This window comes from Melopsittacus undulatus, chromosome 11 (genome assembly GCF_012275295.1).
Source record: "Melopsittacus undulatus isolate bMelUnd1 chromosome 11, bMelUnd1.mat.Z, whole genome shotgun sequence".
Lineage (NCBI taxonomy): Eukaryota > Metazoa > Chordata > Aves > Psittaciformes > Psittaculidae > Melopsittacus > Melopsittacus undulatus.
Window position 1 is genome coordinate 6,067,754 of NC_047537.1, and position 14,809 is coordinate 6,082,562.

General features: G+C 57.9%; 1 protein-coding gene and 1 non-coding gene across 2 annotated transcripts; one reads left to right on the forward strand and one right to left on the reverse strand.

The window, feature by feature from the left end:
• Nucleotides 1–120: 120 nt before the first annotated feature.
• Nucleotides 121–211, reverse strand: TRNAR-UCU (transfer RNA arginine (anticodon UCU)). The gene is given in 2 exon segments: nucleotides 121–156; nucleotides 175–211. It is a non-coding gene; the product is annotated as a tRNA-Arg (tRNA).
• Nucleotides 212–322: 111 nt separating this feature from the next.
• On the forward strand, nucleotides 323–9,661 carry SLC27A4 (solute carrier family 27 member 4). Its single transcript, XM_034067505.1, has 13 exons — nucleotides 323–399; nucleotides 2,636–2,802; nucleotides 3,442–3,836; nucleotides 4,455–4,613; nucleotides 4,937–5,006; nucleotides 5,122–5,213; nucleotides 5,686–5,795; nucleotides 6,034–6,243; nucleotides 6,481–6,607; nucleotides 6,784–6,921; nucleotides 7,082–7,246; nucleotides 7,662–7,808; nucleotides 7,987–9,661. Exons 2-13 carry the CDS (start codon nucleotides 2,642–2,644, stop codon nucleotides 8,142–8,144), a joined length of 1,932 nt encoding a protein of 643 aa, XP_033923396.1. The 5' UTR covers nucleotides 323–399; nucleotides 2,636–2,641; the 3' UTR covers nucleotides 8,145–9,661.
• Nucleotides 9,662–14,809: the final 5,148 nt, after the last annotated feature.

Sequence of the window (14,809 nt, forward strand, 5' to 3'; positions counted from 1 at the left end):
AACCGGGAGCGCCGTGCCCAGAGCTCCTCTCCCGCTGCACCACCCGCCGGTTCCACCTCCCCCGGGCCTGCTGCAGCCACGGAACCCGGAGACCGCTCCCCGGGGCCCGGCGGCAAAACGCGACTCTGGTGGGACTCGAACCCACAACCTTTGAATGACTCCCCTCTCACTCGCTAGAAGTCCAATGCGCTATCCATTGCGCCACAGAGCCGTCCGTGTGCGCGCTGCCCTCGCCGCCTCCTCCTGCCGCGCCGCCCCGCGCCCCGCCCCCCCAGCCCCGGGCGGGACTACAGCTCCCGGCAGGCAGCGCGGCCAGCCCCGCCCCGCGCCGTGCCGCAGCGGCGGGCGGGCCCGCTCCCGGTGCAGGTTGCCGGGCCGCAGCGGAGCGCCCGGAGCCCGGTAAGAGCGCGGTGCGGGTCTGACCCCTTCCTCCTCCCGACGCCTCCCGCAGCCGCTCCGCTCCCACGCGGCGGCCGCGCTGCCTCCCGACGGCCGCTCGGGCGGCGCCGCCGCGGCCCACGGTGTCCCCGTGAGGAGCCGCGGCCCTGCGGGCGGTACCGGAGCCCTTCAGAGCCCCGGGTTCCTCGTCAGGCGACGTGGGCCCGGTCCGCAGCGGGCTGCGGGGCTCCCCCACGGGCTCTGCCGGGGCCTGGCCGGGGCTGGGGGAGCAGGGACCCGGTGTGGGGCCCGCATGAGCCTCCCGGTCCTGCAGCCCCCATCGGATGGGGTGGGGGGTGAGGCAGGACCGGGTCCCTCCCGTTTGCCCTTCCCCGCGGGCGGAGGGCTCATCCCCATCACCGTGCCCGGCACAAGCCGGGGGACGGTTACCGCCCATCTGCTGGGGCTGGAGAGGTGCCCCCGGAGGCTTCTTGGGTCCTGTGCCCGTCACTCCCCGCCTTGGGCTCCCCGGAGCCTCCTCACTGTGCCCGCGGGCGGTGGATCCCTGCGGTTTGCGTTGTGCCCGCTGGAGCTCCGGGCAGGTCTTTAATTGTGCCTGTGCTGATGCAGGCAGACAAGTGCCGAATCGCTAACGGGGGGCAGGGCCCTGCGGTAACACCGGTTATCCGGTAACGTCTCGCCGCCGATCTCTCGGTGTTGCGCCGGTTATCTCCTGGCGGGAGGCACCGGGCACGCCGGTGAGAGGCGCAGATGTGAGAGCAGGATAACGAGGGCCTGTCTGGGCCCGTCTTGCCTTCCAGTGGGAGATTAAGCCCACATGGAGCGTGGCTCCCCCGCTGCTGGCTCTGTGGGAGCGCGTAAGGAAGGGCTGAGGTGCAGCACTTCGATGGGATCTATGAGATGCTCTGTTTCACCACAGGGAGAGGCCCCGGGGCCCTGCCCCTGTGATGCTGTGGGGCTGTGTTGTGGGACCTCAGGCCTGGGGGTGTTTGGTGGGGAGGTGATGGGGGCTATGGGTGGCCCCACGTGGCAGCAGCATTCTGTGCTGTGGTGCTGGTGCTGAGCCACACACGTGACATGCCAGGGCACGGGGACCACGTGGCACTGCCTCGGCTCCCACCCACCGGCACCTCCTGCCCAAGGCACCGGGGCTGCCCCGCACCCGGGTGGGATCTGCACGGGGGAAGCCACAAGTGTGGCTCCAGGCACCGGCTTCAGAGAGTGAATCCACCTTCAGAGGGGAAGGGAAATGACGTTGAGGGTTTCCTTCCTCTTCGGTTGGCGTCCATGCCAGGAGGGACCCGGTTTATGGAGGAGCCCTCGCGCTGTGACGGTCACATTGCTGGCACTTGCCCCTGCCCGATGCTGGCACCTGAACAGAGCCTTTGCTAGGTCGTGGTCTCCTGCGAGTGTCAGAGCCACAGCTGGGGGTGTTCGGGGTGGACAGAGGTACCGGTTTGGGGGGATGTGTATCAGAGACTCAGATGTGTATCAGAGGGGATGTGTATGAGAGGGGATGTGTATCAGAGCTGTTATACGCGGGGCATGGGGTGGGGGTCTGGGATGCTCCCGGCAGCAGTGACAGCCCTTGTTCTGCCCTGGTCACAGCTTGTCTGTGCCTGGCTTCGTCCCCAGCCTGCTCTGGTGGCGGCTCCAGCAGAGCTGCTCGCTGATACGAGGCCTTGCAAGCACAAGCAGAGCTCAAAGGACCAAGTTCCTGTGCTGGGAAGCGTGCAAAGCTGTGCTCTCCCAGCACCCATGCAGGAGAGCTGGTGCTGGGGAGACTTGGGATAGGGAAGAATTCGGAGCCAGGCTGGGAGTGATGGGCTGAGCCAGCCCTGCCTGGCGTCACCCTGCTGCCTTCCAAACATCTGTACAAGGTCTCCTGCCATGGCTCTGCTCCTGCATCCATGAAGTGACTTCATCCTGCAGCTCACAGTGCTGGGGCGCAGCTGTGCCCCCAGCTGGTGTGCAGGATGTGGCTCTCCAGGTGGGAACGGCTGGGCTCTCATCTGGCACAAGCAGTGTGATGCTGGCAGCTGCACTGGAGGCCATCCCCAGGCCCCAGTGAACGTCTGTGGGAGCTCTGTGCTGCCGGGTTGTGTCCTCACTGCCAGGAGGAGCCATGACTCAGGGACCTCATCCAGGAAACTGGAGGCTGGGGATGAATCCCCTGCCCATGGGTTTGTTAACATCCAGGGCCTGTGGGTTGATGGCCGTGGTTTCTCTCCCACAGGCCACGATGCTGCGCCTGGCTGCCTTCGCAGCGCTGCTGCTGTTCTTCAGGGTCAGTCTGGAGCTGTCCTGGGTCCAGGCCATCCCTGCTCTCTTCATCTTCTACCTGGGATCCGGTGGATGGGACTTCTTCCTCATATTCATCAAGACCATACGAAGGGATGTCCAGTAGGTGTCCTGCCTGGGATGGCCCCAGCCATCCACCCTGCCCATGGCCCACTGCTCTGCCCCAGTGTATGTGTGAGCACAGCCTCCAGGTCCTTGCAGAGCCCTGGGTTTCTGCTGGCACCTGGCCTAGCTGGAAGGAGATCTGCCTCTGCCATGGCCAAAGTCTGGGGCAGACTTTGCAGGAAGGATGGATTTCAGCTGAGCTCTGAGGTCTGGTGCCTGTCCTTGTACTTCACCCTGTCCCTAAAGCTGCTGGCGTGGCACCAAGGGCCTGGGCAGGGTTGGTTCTGAGTTGGTTCCAGGCTGTGCCAGCTCCTGGCAAGGGTGTGTGGGAAGGGAGCGGCAGCACCTCTTGGAGAGCACTTGAGGCTCAAAGATGCCCTTTTGATTGGGGACGTCCCTGTTTGCAGCCATCCAAAACACATCACTCCCTCTTCATCAGTTCCTGGCTATGAGCATCTACGCAGATGAGCTCTGCCTTTGTCCTTGCTGCTCAGGGGAGCACCCAGAGTAGGGCCTGGAGCAGTGCTGGGCTGTCGCAGCTCATGTGAAGGTCCTCACACCGTGCTGGCTTTGCTGGAGGCAATGGTTTGCAGGGCTCACTGAGCAGCTGCCCTCTCGCTCCTCTTCCTTTGGCAGCACGGGGCTGGTCCTGCTGCGTGTGAAGTGCCAGGTATGGAAGCACGTGCGGGAGAAGAACACGATCGCCAAGATCTTCCAGAAGACAGCAAGCAAATACCCGGAGAAGACGGCGCTGATCTTCCAAGGCACGGGCGAGAGCTGGACCTTCCGGCAGCTGGATGAGTACTCCAACAGGGTGGCCAACTTCTTCTACAGCCAAGGCTTCCGCTCGGGCGATGTGGTGGCTCTCTTCATGGAGTCCCGCAATCAGTACGTGGGGCTGTGGCTCGGCTTGGCCAAGATCGGGGTGGAAACGGCTCTTGTGAATTCCCACCTGCGCATGGAGGCCTTGCTGCACTGCGTCACCATCTCCAACTCCAAGGCTGTGGTGTTCGGGGTGGAGATGATGGAAGGTGAGGGGCAGGCACATATATCCGGGGTGCTTGGGACTGGAGAGTGGCTGTGGTTTTAGTGTTCCTTTCCTGACCACCACAGAGCAGGGGTTTGGAAGAGGGTGGACAGTTGAATTATCCAGGAATGGGATCTGTTGTTGGTCCTTTGGATAGTGGGCAGGATCTGGAGCTCAGTGCTGGCTGACTCCCAACCAGCTATTCCAGGTGTGAGGATCCTTCCCTGTGCCTCTCAGATCCGTTCCCTGCATGGAGTCCTGGGCTGGGCTCCCCTTGCTCTCCATAGCTGTCAGCCACATCCCTGCTGCTCGGCTCCAGCTCCTCATGCATTTCAGCCCACGCCTCTGAGGTTGATAATGTCAACAGACCTCTTGGCACCAAAGAGGTTTTGGCTGGGGAGAGGTGGGGAACAGGATCTTCTGGTCCCTGAAGAGACCTGGGCTGTGACCGCAGCATCTGTTAATGATGGGAACGACACCCACCTGGGGTGGATGTCAGCCCTTTGGGGTCCCAGCTGAGCACAGCGAGGGTGCTGCTGCCTGGGGCTGTCTGCGAGGGCAGGGGTCTCGGTGCTGTAACCACCCTGTGGTCCTCCTCCATCTCTCCTATTTGCTTCCTCAGCAATGCAGGAGGTGCAGCCTTCCCTGGAGAAATCCATCCATCTCTACTGGTCTGGGGAAGGGAGCTCGGAGCCTGCGCTTCCTGGTGCGAAACACCTGGACCCCCTCCTGCAGATGGCCCAGAAGCACCAGCCCACCCCCCCTGATAAGGGCTTTCTTGGTACGTGGTCAGCTCTTGGGGGCCAAGCTCGTGGTGGTGTCCTTGTGGATCAGCCAGTTACAGCTCTGACAGGAATGTCTGCTTGGGGTGCCCATGGCAGATGTCTGGGATGGGTCTTGCTCTGGTGTCTGTATCCTGTCATGCCCTCCATGTGTCCATTGGACCTGATCTGCCCAGGGTGACCCTGTATGTTCTTGGTGCTGTCACATAAAGTTCTGGCTCAGCAGGCACGAGCAGAGTGTAGAAATCTGCCTTGTGCCCCCCTCCAAGTTCAGCCAGCTCCTAGATGGGGTCTGTGACCTTGTCTCCTCATTGCTCTCCAGATAAACTCTTCTACATCTACACCTCTGGCACAACGGGGCTGCCCAAGGCTGCCATTGTGGTGAACTGCCGGTAAGAGCATGGGCTTCAGGGGCTGCAGGGGGGATGGGGCTGAGCTCTGCCCTGTTGCAGCACAGCACCTCTGGCCCTGCTGCTGATGTGCCTCTTTCTTCACCCTCCACCCCAGGTACTTCCGCATGTCCAGTCTGGTTTTCTACGGTTTCCGCATGAGGTCTGATGATGTGATGTACGACTGCCTCCCGCTGTACCACGCTGCAGGTACCTGTGCCATGGCTCCATGGCTGGCTGCCCCGCTCAGGCTGCTGCAGCAGCAGCCTCCAACTGATTGCTGCTGGCAGTGTCTGAACAAAGCTTCCTGCTTTTTCCCTGGGAGCCAAGAATCGATCTGGCTGACCTTTGGATTGGGGAGTGAAAGGGGAGGTGGTGTCATCCTAGCTCCTAGGCTGGCTTTCTAGCTGCTCCTTATTGCTGCTCCCCATGGAAAGTCAAGGGAAGGGAACACAAGTGTCTGCCTCACTGACTGAGACCTGCTGGGATGTCTAGGTGCCAAGTGCTGCCCCACATCTCACTGCCACCCATCTCCTCCCCAGTACCTGTGGTCCTGGGGGCTTTGGCGAGGTTGAGCATCCATCAGAGTGTGGCATCCACCTTGTCCTGCTGGGCCTCTCCCTGGGTGGGCTGGGCTGGACATGTCTGGGGACTGAGGGCTCCTCTGGCTGCCTCTCCGCAGGGAACATCGTGGGGATCGGGCAGTGCCTGCTGCAGGGCATGACCATTGTCATCCGCAAGAAGTTCTCGGCCTCACACTTTTGGGAGGACTGTGTCAAATACAACTGCACGGTGAGGCCGTGGGGCCAGCAGGGAGTGGGGAGTGGAGCATCTCTGCCATGCTGGGGACGGGGGAGGCCTGGACCAGCTCCACTTGTCCATCTCAAACCACCTTCCTTGGCTGTTGGTCCCATCTGGGGTGTTAACTCCATGTGTTGAAGCCCTTCCCATGCTTCAGCATTAGCCAGGAGGTCTTGGGCATGTTTGTGGCAGAGGGCTCCCAGTGAGCGTTTCCCCTCCATCCCCCCAGATTGTGCAGTACATTGGGGAGATCTGCCGCTACCTGCTCAACCAGCCCTACCAGGAGGCAGAGCGGCAGCACCGGGTGCGCATGGCGCTGGGCAACGGCCTGCGGGCATCCATCTGGAGGGAGTTCATGGCCCGCTTCGGCATCGCCCAGGTAGCAGAGTTCTATGGGGCCACCGAGTGCAACTGCAGCCTGGGGAACTTCGATAACAACGTAAGGCCCCACAGCCCTCCCCATGACCCACAGGGTGCCCGCTGGCCTGGGCAGGGCTGGAAACCCTGCTCCTGGTGTCTTGCTCCAGGAGGCTCAGGGTGGGTTGCTCTCCCTTTGAAGGGGTTTGGGTGTTGTTGTGTGTTGCCAGCTCACCAGTATCCTGGATGTGTGTGGGCAGCAGTCGCAGGCGGCAGAGATGTCCTCGCTACCCACAGCTCTGAGCTCTTCCTGTTCTAGGTTGGGTCGTGCGGCTTCAACAGCAGGATCCTACCAGGTGTGTACCCCATCGGCTTGGTGAAGGTGGATGAAGACACCATGGAGCTGATCCGGGGACCAGACGGTGTCTGTATCCGCTGCAAACCAGGTGAGGCAGCTACAGGGACAGATCTCAGCCCTGTTCCAAGCCTTCCCTGTTGGTTCAAGACAATTTACCTGGCTCTGTGTCTCTGCTCAGTTAAACCCCACCAACCCCATTGGACACACTCCTTGCTTGGGTACAGGCAGTTGTGCCTCCCTTCATCCACTCTTCCCTCCCTGCAGGGGAGCCGGGGCAGCTGGTGGGCCGCATTGTCAAGAGCAACCCCTTTCAGCACTTCGATGGCTACCTGAATAAGTCAGCCACCAACAAGAAGATCGCCAGGGATGTGCTTGCAAAAGGGGACACTGCCTATCTCACAGGTGAGGCAAGCAGGGCCCTTCTGGCCACTGAGAGCAAGGAGAAGGGTACCTGGATGCATGTGGGGCTGTTCCAGGCTAAGGGCACTGCCCTGAGATGCACCAGGGTTGCTTTAAACCCTTTTGACACCTGATTTCTTGCTTATTCCTCCCTTTCCTACAGGGGATGTTCTGGTGATGGACAAATACGGCTACATGTACTTCCGGGACCGCACCGGGGACACATTCCGCTGGAAGGGGGAGAACGTCTCCACCACAGAGGTGGAGGGGACACTGAGCCACATCCTCAACCTGACAGACGTGGTGGTTTATGGGGTGGAGATCCCAGGTAGCTGAGAGGGAAGAGGACAACCAGGGGAGGCAGGCAGGCCTTTGGCACTTGACTGTGAGCGTGTCCTGCACGTCCAGCCAGGCTCCTGTGGGCAAGATGGGGAGAGGTCACTGGGGATGTGCCCATCAGGAACCAAAGGGTTCCCTCCCTGTCTGAAGTTTTTAGTTTGGAAGGACCCTGTGGCCTTTCTGGACTGGCTGCAAGTGCCTCCTGTGGGAGGAGGTGACCGTGACTGTGGGGTGTTACTGACAGCCTTAGCCATAGGGTGCTGACACAGCCGGTGACACAGCTGGATGTGCCAGCACTTCGGGACAAAGCAGGGTCTGTGCCAGAGGCCTTGTTGGTACGGGGCAGATGGAGATGATGCTCTAAGAACAGTGTGTCTGAGTGTTCTCCCTTCTGTGCCGCTTAGGGATTGAAGGGAAGGCAGGAATGGCAGCCATCGCCGACCCGGAGAACTCCTGTGACCTCGAGAGCTTTGCCAGCAAGCTGAAGAAGGCGCTGCCGCTGTACGCGCGCCCTGTCTTCCTGCGGTTCCTGGACAAAGTCTCCAAGACAAGTGAGCCAAAGCATGTGCATTCCCATCGGACACGGAGCTGTGGGAGCCTGGGAGGGGAAACTGGTTATGGAGACCAGTCTGTGGTGGTGTCAGGATGCTCCTCTGGTGGTTTGGAGGCGCAAGGCTGGGTTTGATGAGGGTGTCCAGGCAGTGATTCCTCATTCCTCCCTCTCTCCAGGCACTTACAAGTTCCAGAAGGTGGAGCTCCGGAAGCAGGGCTTTGACCCCGCGGTGGTGAAGGACAGGTTGTACTTCCTGGACTCCAGGCAAGGTCGCTACCTGCCGCTGGACCAGGCAGCGTTCGACAGGATCCAGTCGGGACAGCAGAAGCTGTAACCGGTGGGGCTCAAGCAAGGCACCTCCCCGAATCCTGCTGGGGAGAGGGGGGCAAGGCAGGCACAGGGGAAGGAAAGGTTCAAGGAGTGATACAAAGGCATGCTAGAGATTTTATTTGACGTGTTTTACAGATAATGGTTTGGGGGGATACAGGGGGACCGAGGGGAGAGGGATGGTTCCATACCAAAGCATAGACTCATTATGGCTTTATTTTCTACTTGGTACAGTGGTGGTGGTCCCGTGCCATGGGAGGGGCAGGCCCCTGGCCAGTTCAGGAGGAGTGGGGTGCCCCTGCCATTCCACTTTGCTTTTCCTCTCTTTCCCTCCCTTTTCCTGCCTGCAGCAAACTTCCTTGTGAAGGCCATGAAGGGACCAGTGCTGGGCTCTTTTCCCCACTCCTCCACCAAGCAGCCAGCTCCTCCTTGGCACAGGGCCCCCGATGGCAGAGGGAAGCTGGGTGCCAGGCACAACCCCTGCCCCTTTGTCGTGTTTCTACTGTGAATCAGGGGAGCAGGGTAGTGCTGGGCTCGGGAGAGGGACAGGGATGAGTTTCTGCCATGCCTTGCCCTCTCCTGGGGGTGACATTTCTATATTTCACAATCACACGCACATTCTGTTCTATTATATATATATATATTATACACGCTGACTTATTATGTTTTTTTCATTCTTAATTTATTGTCTGTACTTTTGAATGTGTCCTGGGTTTGTGCAGTAGGTGGAGGAATAGCCCAGACCTGACCTCTCTTGGAGAGCCCTTTTCTCTCACAGGGAGATGGGCCACTCATCTGGGACTGATTCTCCTCTTCCAGCGTGGATGCAGCTGTGTGTGTCCTTGTGGCCTTGCTCCATAGTGAAGGACATGAGCGAACCCCACTCTCTTGTGGACACCTCTCTGGGTCTTTTACTTCCACCTTTCGTGGATGCAGCTTTGTTTCGTGCACCCTTTTCCTTGCAGAAAGCAGGTGGGAAAGCGGGAACGAAGGGTCTGGTTTTGCCTTTGCTTAGATGCACTCAGCACCGTGGAGCAGCTCTTGGGGCTTTTTCTGCTGGTTGATGTCTATGCCCTGCACGTGGGAAGCGACTTGCCATGGGGAGAGAGCATCCTCGTCTCTGCCAGAGATGCTCTGCATCCCTTCCCGCAAGAGCCCTCCCTGTCTCCAGTGCAGGAGGTGGTCCCCAAAGTGAAATGTCCATGTTAAACACCTGACTGTGCTACGTGAGCTCCCCGTGTTGTGTCTGATATGAAGCAGCCTTAGCAGCGGTGCCCGGTTCCAGGCCTCGAGGACCATGCAGAAACGTCTGTTCCAGAAAAAACTCTGGGTTGGGGTTTACTGTTCTTCCCCCCCCTCCTTTAACGATTTGGTTTTGTGCTTTTAGCAGGGTTACTCCTTACAATGACGTCTGTGTTTTGTGAGGGCAGGGTGTGCCTGCTCTTCCAGCTGTGTTTCCACACCAACGTACCTGCCTGCCCCAGTCTGTCCTGTCCTCACAATTAAATGCGAGTATGGGCTATGCTGGAGTTTCCTACCTCTTCCTTGCGCAGTCCTGCTCTGTGTGGGGAGGTGAGGGATTGTGCTCATTTGGGAACTGGGACCTGCCGCTCCGGAGCACAACCTCCCTGTGGGGATGTTCGCTCATCTCGGAGCAGGGGGAAGCAAGCCCCTTGCTGCTGCATTTGATGACTGTGTGATAACCAGCTCTTGCTGAGACCCTCTCCCCACATCCTTCCACTGACTTCCCACTTCCCCTTTATCCTGTCCTGTTTGTCCTGGCCCACTCCTCCCTGTTTACCATGGCCTGACTGGCTCCTTCATACCTCTCCTGTTCTCTTTCCTTTTCCTGCTGCTTCTGTCTGTGTTTTGGCCACATTTAACCTCCCAGCTCATTTCTGCCTTCATAGACAAGTTTTCTGGTGCCCATTCCCCTTCCCTTGCTACCAGAATCATCTTTTAGACCCTCTTCATCCAACCCTAGGATGGGAGAAACCGGCTCCTGTGTGGCCTGTGGGTACCAGGGAGAAATGTGTTGCATGAGGCTGGGTGAAGCGTGGTGCCTGGTGAGAGACACCATGGGAAAAGTGCTGGAAATCTGCATCCATTTTATACCAGATGCACTTCCAGGCATGTTAGAATTGATGCCTTCTCCAGCATCTCTAAGCTAAAAGCTTCAATTTTAGCCACTGGATGCAGTGACTGTGGGCAAGAGCCATCTCAGAGCTGCATCTGTCCTCTTCTGCAGCCAGTTCCAGCTCAGTCTAGGTGAGGACAAGGAGCATGGAGTGGTGGAGCAGCATGGTCCAATACTGCTCCTGGAATGATGCAGCTCTTGGGACAGCCTCTGTGCCAAAGCATCACCCAGCTTGGTGGAAAACAGCCGTGTCCCCATGGCCCTGCAGTGCCCGAGGGCTCAGCCTTCAAACGAGGTGGCTTTGGCACTGGGGGTTATAGAGGGGGGCTGCGACCTCTGCGGATGCTCCAGTCCCACCTTTGGATGCTGTTCCTCCCGCAGCCACCAGTGGAGGGCAGGCTGGGCTTAGCAAACGGCTTCCCTCAGGAGAACCTCTTGAGGAGCTCCCTGAAGGGGGTCAGAGCCCTGGGAAGGGTTGGGTTTCCCACCCTGAGGCAGGTCAGGGCCTGTCTGAGGAGCAGAGCAAGTTTTGGGTGCAGATGATGGTGCTGGGTGTGCGGCCAGCAGCAATCCCATGCACTGGTGTTCCTCTGGTGAAGACTCAGCAGCACCAAGGGACCTCCTTGTGCTGAGCATCAACAACCCAAACTGCCCAGCATCACCCAGCTCTGCTAAAGGGAAGGGGTGAGAGCTTGGCCTCCCCAAAATCAGCCTTGGGGTTGTTGTGTGGACATGGATGAAGTGGTACAGGAGGATATGGGAGCACTTTGCTTCCTTCCTGGAAGAGGTGGCTGTGCTGTGCTGCACACAGAGCTGCTCTGAAGGATGAGGGGCACAGGGCAGGGCCCAGAGTTGTGTTTTATCTGTCTGAGAGCTGGTTAGGGTGAAAAAGCCAAGCAAATCCTGCGTTCAGGATCTGCAAACAGCTTTGGAAGCTTACAGAAGTATGGGTTAGGGTTAGGTCCAAGTGGAGACCAGCTTGTAGTGTTGGGGTTTGGAGATGGGTGGGGATTGTAAGCACAACTGAGGCCTGTGAAAGGAGCAGGATTTAGCCCTTGCTGGTACTGACATAACCAAGGGGCTAGGGCCTGGCTGGAGCATAGCAAGGAGCTCAGCGCAGGCCCCATGTTACCGGTCATAGTTACAGGGTGCAGGCAAGAGGAGCAGGATGTGGCCCCTCAAGGTGAGAGCTCCTGTTCTGGGGAGATGGGAGGTGCTGAACAACTGGGACACAGCTCAGCAAACCACATGGAAGGCTGTGATACACGGCCTTTGACAGAGGAGACCTGCAGAGCTCAGTGGTACCCATGCAGCACGGTGCTGTGCTGCAGGGCTGGGATGTGTGCATGGGCACAGCTCTGCACTGATCTCCCAAGGAGAGGGGAGCCCCATGGAGGTGTGCTGGTAGCTGTGAGGTGATGCTGACATTCCTGTGGCATCGGCAGGGTTAAAAGTAGCATCTCTGGTCCCTGCTGGAGATGTGCCTGGGGACAATTCCCTGTTTTCCCTGTGTTTGTCCATACTGAGGAGGGTTGTGTGTACTTGGCAGTGCCTGAGCCTCCCTGCACAACCCAGCCACAGCAATTAGAGTTTTCCTGCTGTCAGCTTTGGGTTGAAACCCCGGGGCCTTTTTAATGTCCCAGCTCCTCTGGATAAATGAAGCCTTGGTGCAAGCATCCCTGCAGCTCTCAGGCCAGCAAAGCAAGCGCAGGACTGAGCCTGGGATCAATGCTGGGACAAACCCCTTCCAGCAGAGAAGGGTTTGGACAGAAGCAGCCAGTGCTTGCTCGTGCTCTGTTCCTTTCTCATTTCTTTGTATTGGTGAGATTTTAAGGAAGAAGCTGCTTGAATCTTTTTCCTATGATTAGAGACACCTTGAGAGACTTTTGTCTCTCCTTTGATCAGTGTGCTCGTCTGGCTCAGCAGCTGCACTCACATAAAAGCACTATGGATAAAGTACGAGGTATTGTTCTTTTTTAATTAAACTACTTTAAAAGCTGTTTGCATGAGGTTAAGGAAACATCAGGATCCTTTCCTGGGTTATTATTAGCCTATTAATTTACGCAAAGCCTAAGAGCTTTACAAACCAAACGTACTTTTCACCATGGAGATGGCTGCTTCTCCCAGACTCCGCATCCTGGACAATGACAGGAATACCAAGGAAAACAAGGCTGAAACTTCCTTTCTGCTCAGCCAGGCCCTGTTTGATGTGAAGACCTGGGGTTTGTTGTAGCTTAAAGGTAGGCAGAGGGGATGCAAAGGGCTCGGGACCTTTCTGGGTGAAATTTATGCTGAGCAAGTCCATGAGAGTGTTTAACAGCACAACCCTCCAGCCTCCTCCTTGGTGTGCTGCTTCCCAGACAATGACAGCCACTCCTCTGCACACTGAGCTAGCTTTGCCTTTAAGCAGTGGCAAGGAAGTATTCTACCCTAAAGAAGGGCCTATCCTTTAGGAATGGAAATATGTGATTCCCATCAGTGGTTCCAGTAGAACCAGGAGTAGGGCCAGGGACAGCTTTTTCCCTTTCGGTTTGAAGGGACAGGGGATTGTACCAAAATGATGGTGTGCAGGGAGTGCCTGCACCTCATCATCCTGGGAAGGGATGGGATCTTCCCTCTGTAAAGCAGGGAGGCTTCGCTAGGGAAGGAAGTGTCTTCAGGGCTGTTGATCAGCACAGGATGCTTGGGCCATGCAGCAGTGTGAGGCTTGGGAGCAGGGGATGGGACCTGCTCTGCTCTTTTCAAGCCTTGCCTGTCTTGTGACAAATCCCAGAATAACCCAGGCTTTGGCCTTTCCTCCTGCCACCCATAGGCACAAATGATGCCAGGCAAGGCTCTGGGACAGACCATGCAGTACAGACCAGCAATCACAAGAGAAAGCAATTCTGTGGAGGCTGGGACATCCTCCTGCTCAGGAAGGGGATCTGGCCTGGATGTCCCCAGATCCCTTCAATAAACAATCCCAGGCTTGTGAAGTGGGATGTGACCCCCGCATCCTCCTCCTCCTTATGGCACTGCCATCCAATGGCCCCAGCCTCAAGGCTGTGGAGCAGCCCTTCCTTAGGGATGCCAGCATCTTCCCAGCCAGAGCAGGAGTCAGGGCTCGGTCCTGGGCACTTCCAACCCCCTGCACAGCCCAGCACTGTGCCAGCAGGGCCGGGGCAGTGACAGTGGTGAGAGCCTTCCTCCTGGCCCTTGGCCATCCAAGTGGCCTCCAGCCTGTCCGCAGGAAGAGGCTAACAGCGGTCGGGTGAGCCCCCTCCTCAGCTTTGAGTATCACTTTCAGCTATTCTGAAGGTTAAACGCCTGTTTAGAGCTCCCTATTGACGGCAGAGCCGGGGGTGCAGCATTGTGCAGGCGCCCTCCCGCTTTGTCTGCCCGCTTTCAGGGATGCCCTGAATGGGAAGCGGCCCCCCCGGCCCAGCACCCCGGCAGAAGGGCCGGCTCCTGGGGGAGAGCCGCTTCCTCCCGCCCTTAATGACATTCAGGCCTCCATCGGTTCAGCTCCCGCTTTCTTTCTGCTGCAGTTTAACCCGGGCACAGAGGCCGGGCTCCATCTTACTGATCTCTGCTTGACACCCAATTACCACATGAATGGGAGAGAAAGGCTGCAAAAGGCTTTAACTCCCACTGACCCTCCTTCCCCTCTGCCTGCTCCCCCCCTTCTCCCCATCCTACCCCCTCAGCGGAGGGAGTTCAAAACTGAGACGGGGGAAATCAAACAAAGCCCCGAGCAAGGAAACCCATTGTCACCGCCTCCGCCATGGCTCCCCTTGCACCAGCCATTGTTCGCCGGGCACTTTGCCTTGCTGTGTGGAAGGATGCGAGCAGCTGTTGGTGCATTCCCCTGATGTTTTATGGAGAAATAATGGAATCGTCAGCTCGGGGCTCTCGGATAAAGCGTTTCCTCGTAGCGCTGGGCCTTGTTGTGTTTATAAACCGTGTTATCCTCTAAAACACGGTGGAGACCTCAAGAGTCTCCTCTAGAGTAAACCCTCTGAGGGGAGATGGAGGCATGGCCCTCTCCTGTGTGCAAACAGCAGGGTTAAAACCAAAGCCAGGGCTGAGACAAAAGGAATTAACCCCTCCTTATTGCCAGGCGCAGTTTCCAACCTGTTCCTTTGTTTGGCACAGTTGGCTTTGCCAGAGCATCCTGCTCAGCTGCTGTATAACCAGGGTGAACACCACAGTGCCCGGTCCTGCCCGGTGCCATTCCGTGCTTGGGACTGAGTGAGGGATCCTCCATGGACAATTGGGTATAAATAGAGGAGTTTAGCTTCAGTAAAGCACAGTGGCACATCCTTGGGTTTGAATGAGAAGATGGCACGTTACAGCAAACCGTACCCGGAGCACGCGTTCACAGCTGGATCTTTGTCTTCACCTCGATTTGCTTTATGTACCTGTTTATCAATCACCATTCATGTTTACAGCACTCAGAAACAACAAGGGCAGCATTACTCAAGGAGGTTATGTGCTTGTTCTCTCCATCCCCAAGCATATGCCAGAGAATTGGGGATGCTCTGATTTCCAGTATG

Bases quoted from the DNA above. Each gene is read 5' to 3' on its own strand.
- SLC27A4 (XM_034067505.1), top strand. From the start codon at position 2,642: ATGCTGCGCCTGGCTGCCTTCGCAGCGCTGCTGCTGTTCTTCAGGGTC. The intron at 4,614-4,936 runs GTACGTGGTCAG...ATTGCTCTCCAG, and splicing joins CCCTGATAAGGGCTTTCTTG to ATAAACTCTTCTACATCTAC. The intron at 5,007-5,121 runs GTAAGAGCATGG...CCTCCACCCCAG, and splicing joins GCCATTGTGGTGAACTGCCG to GTACTTCCGCATGTCCAGTC.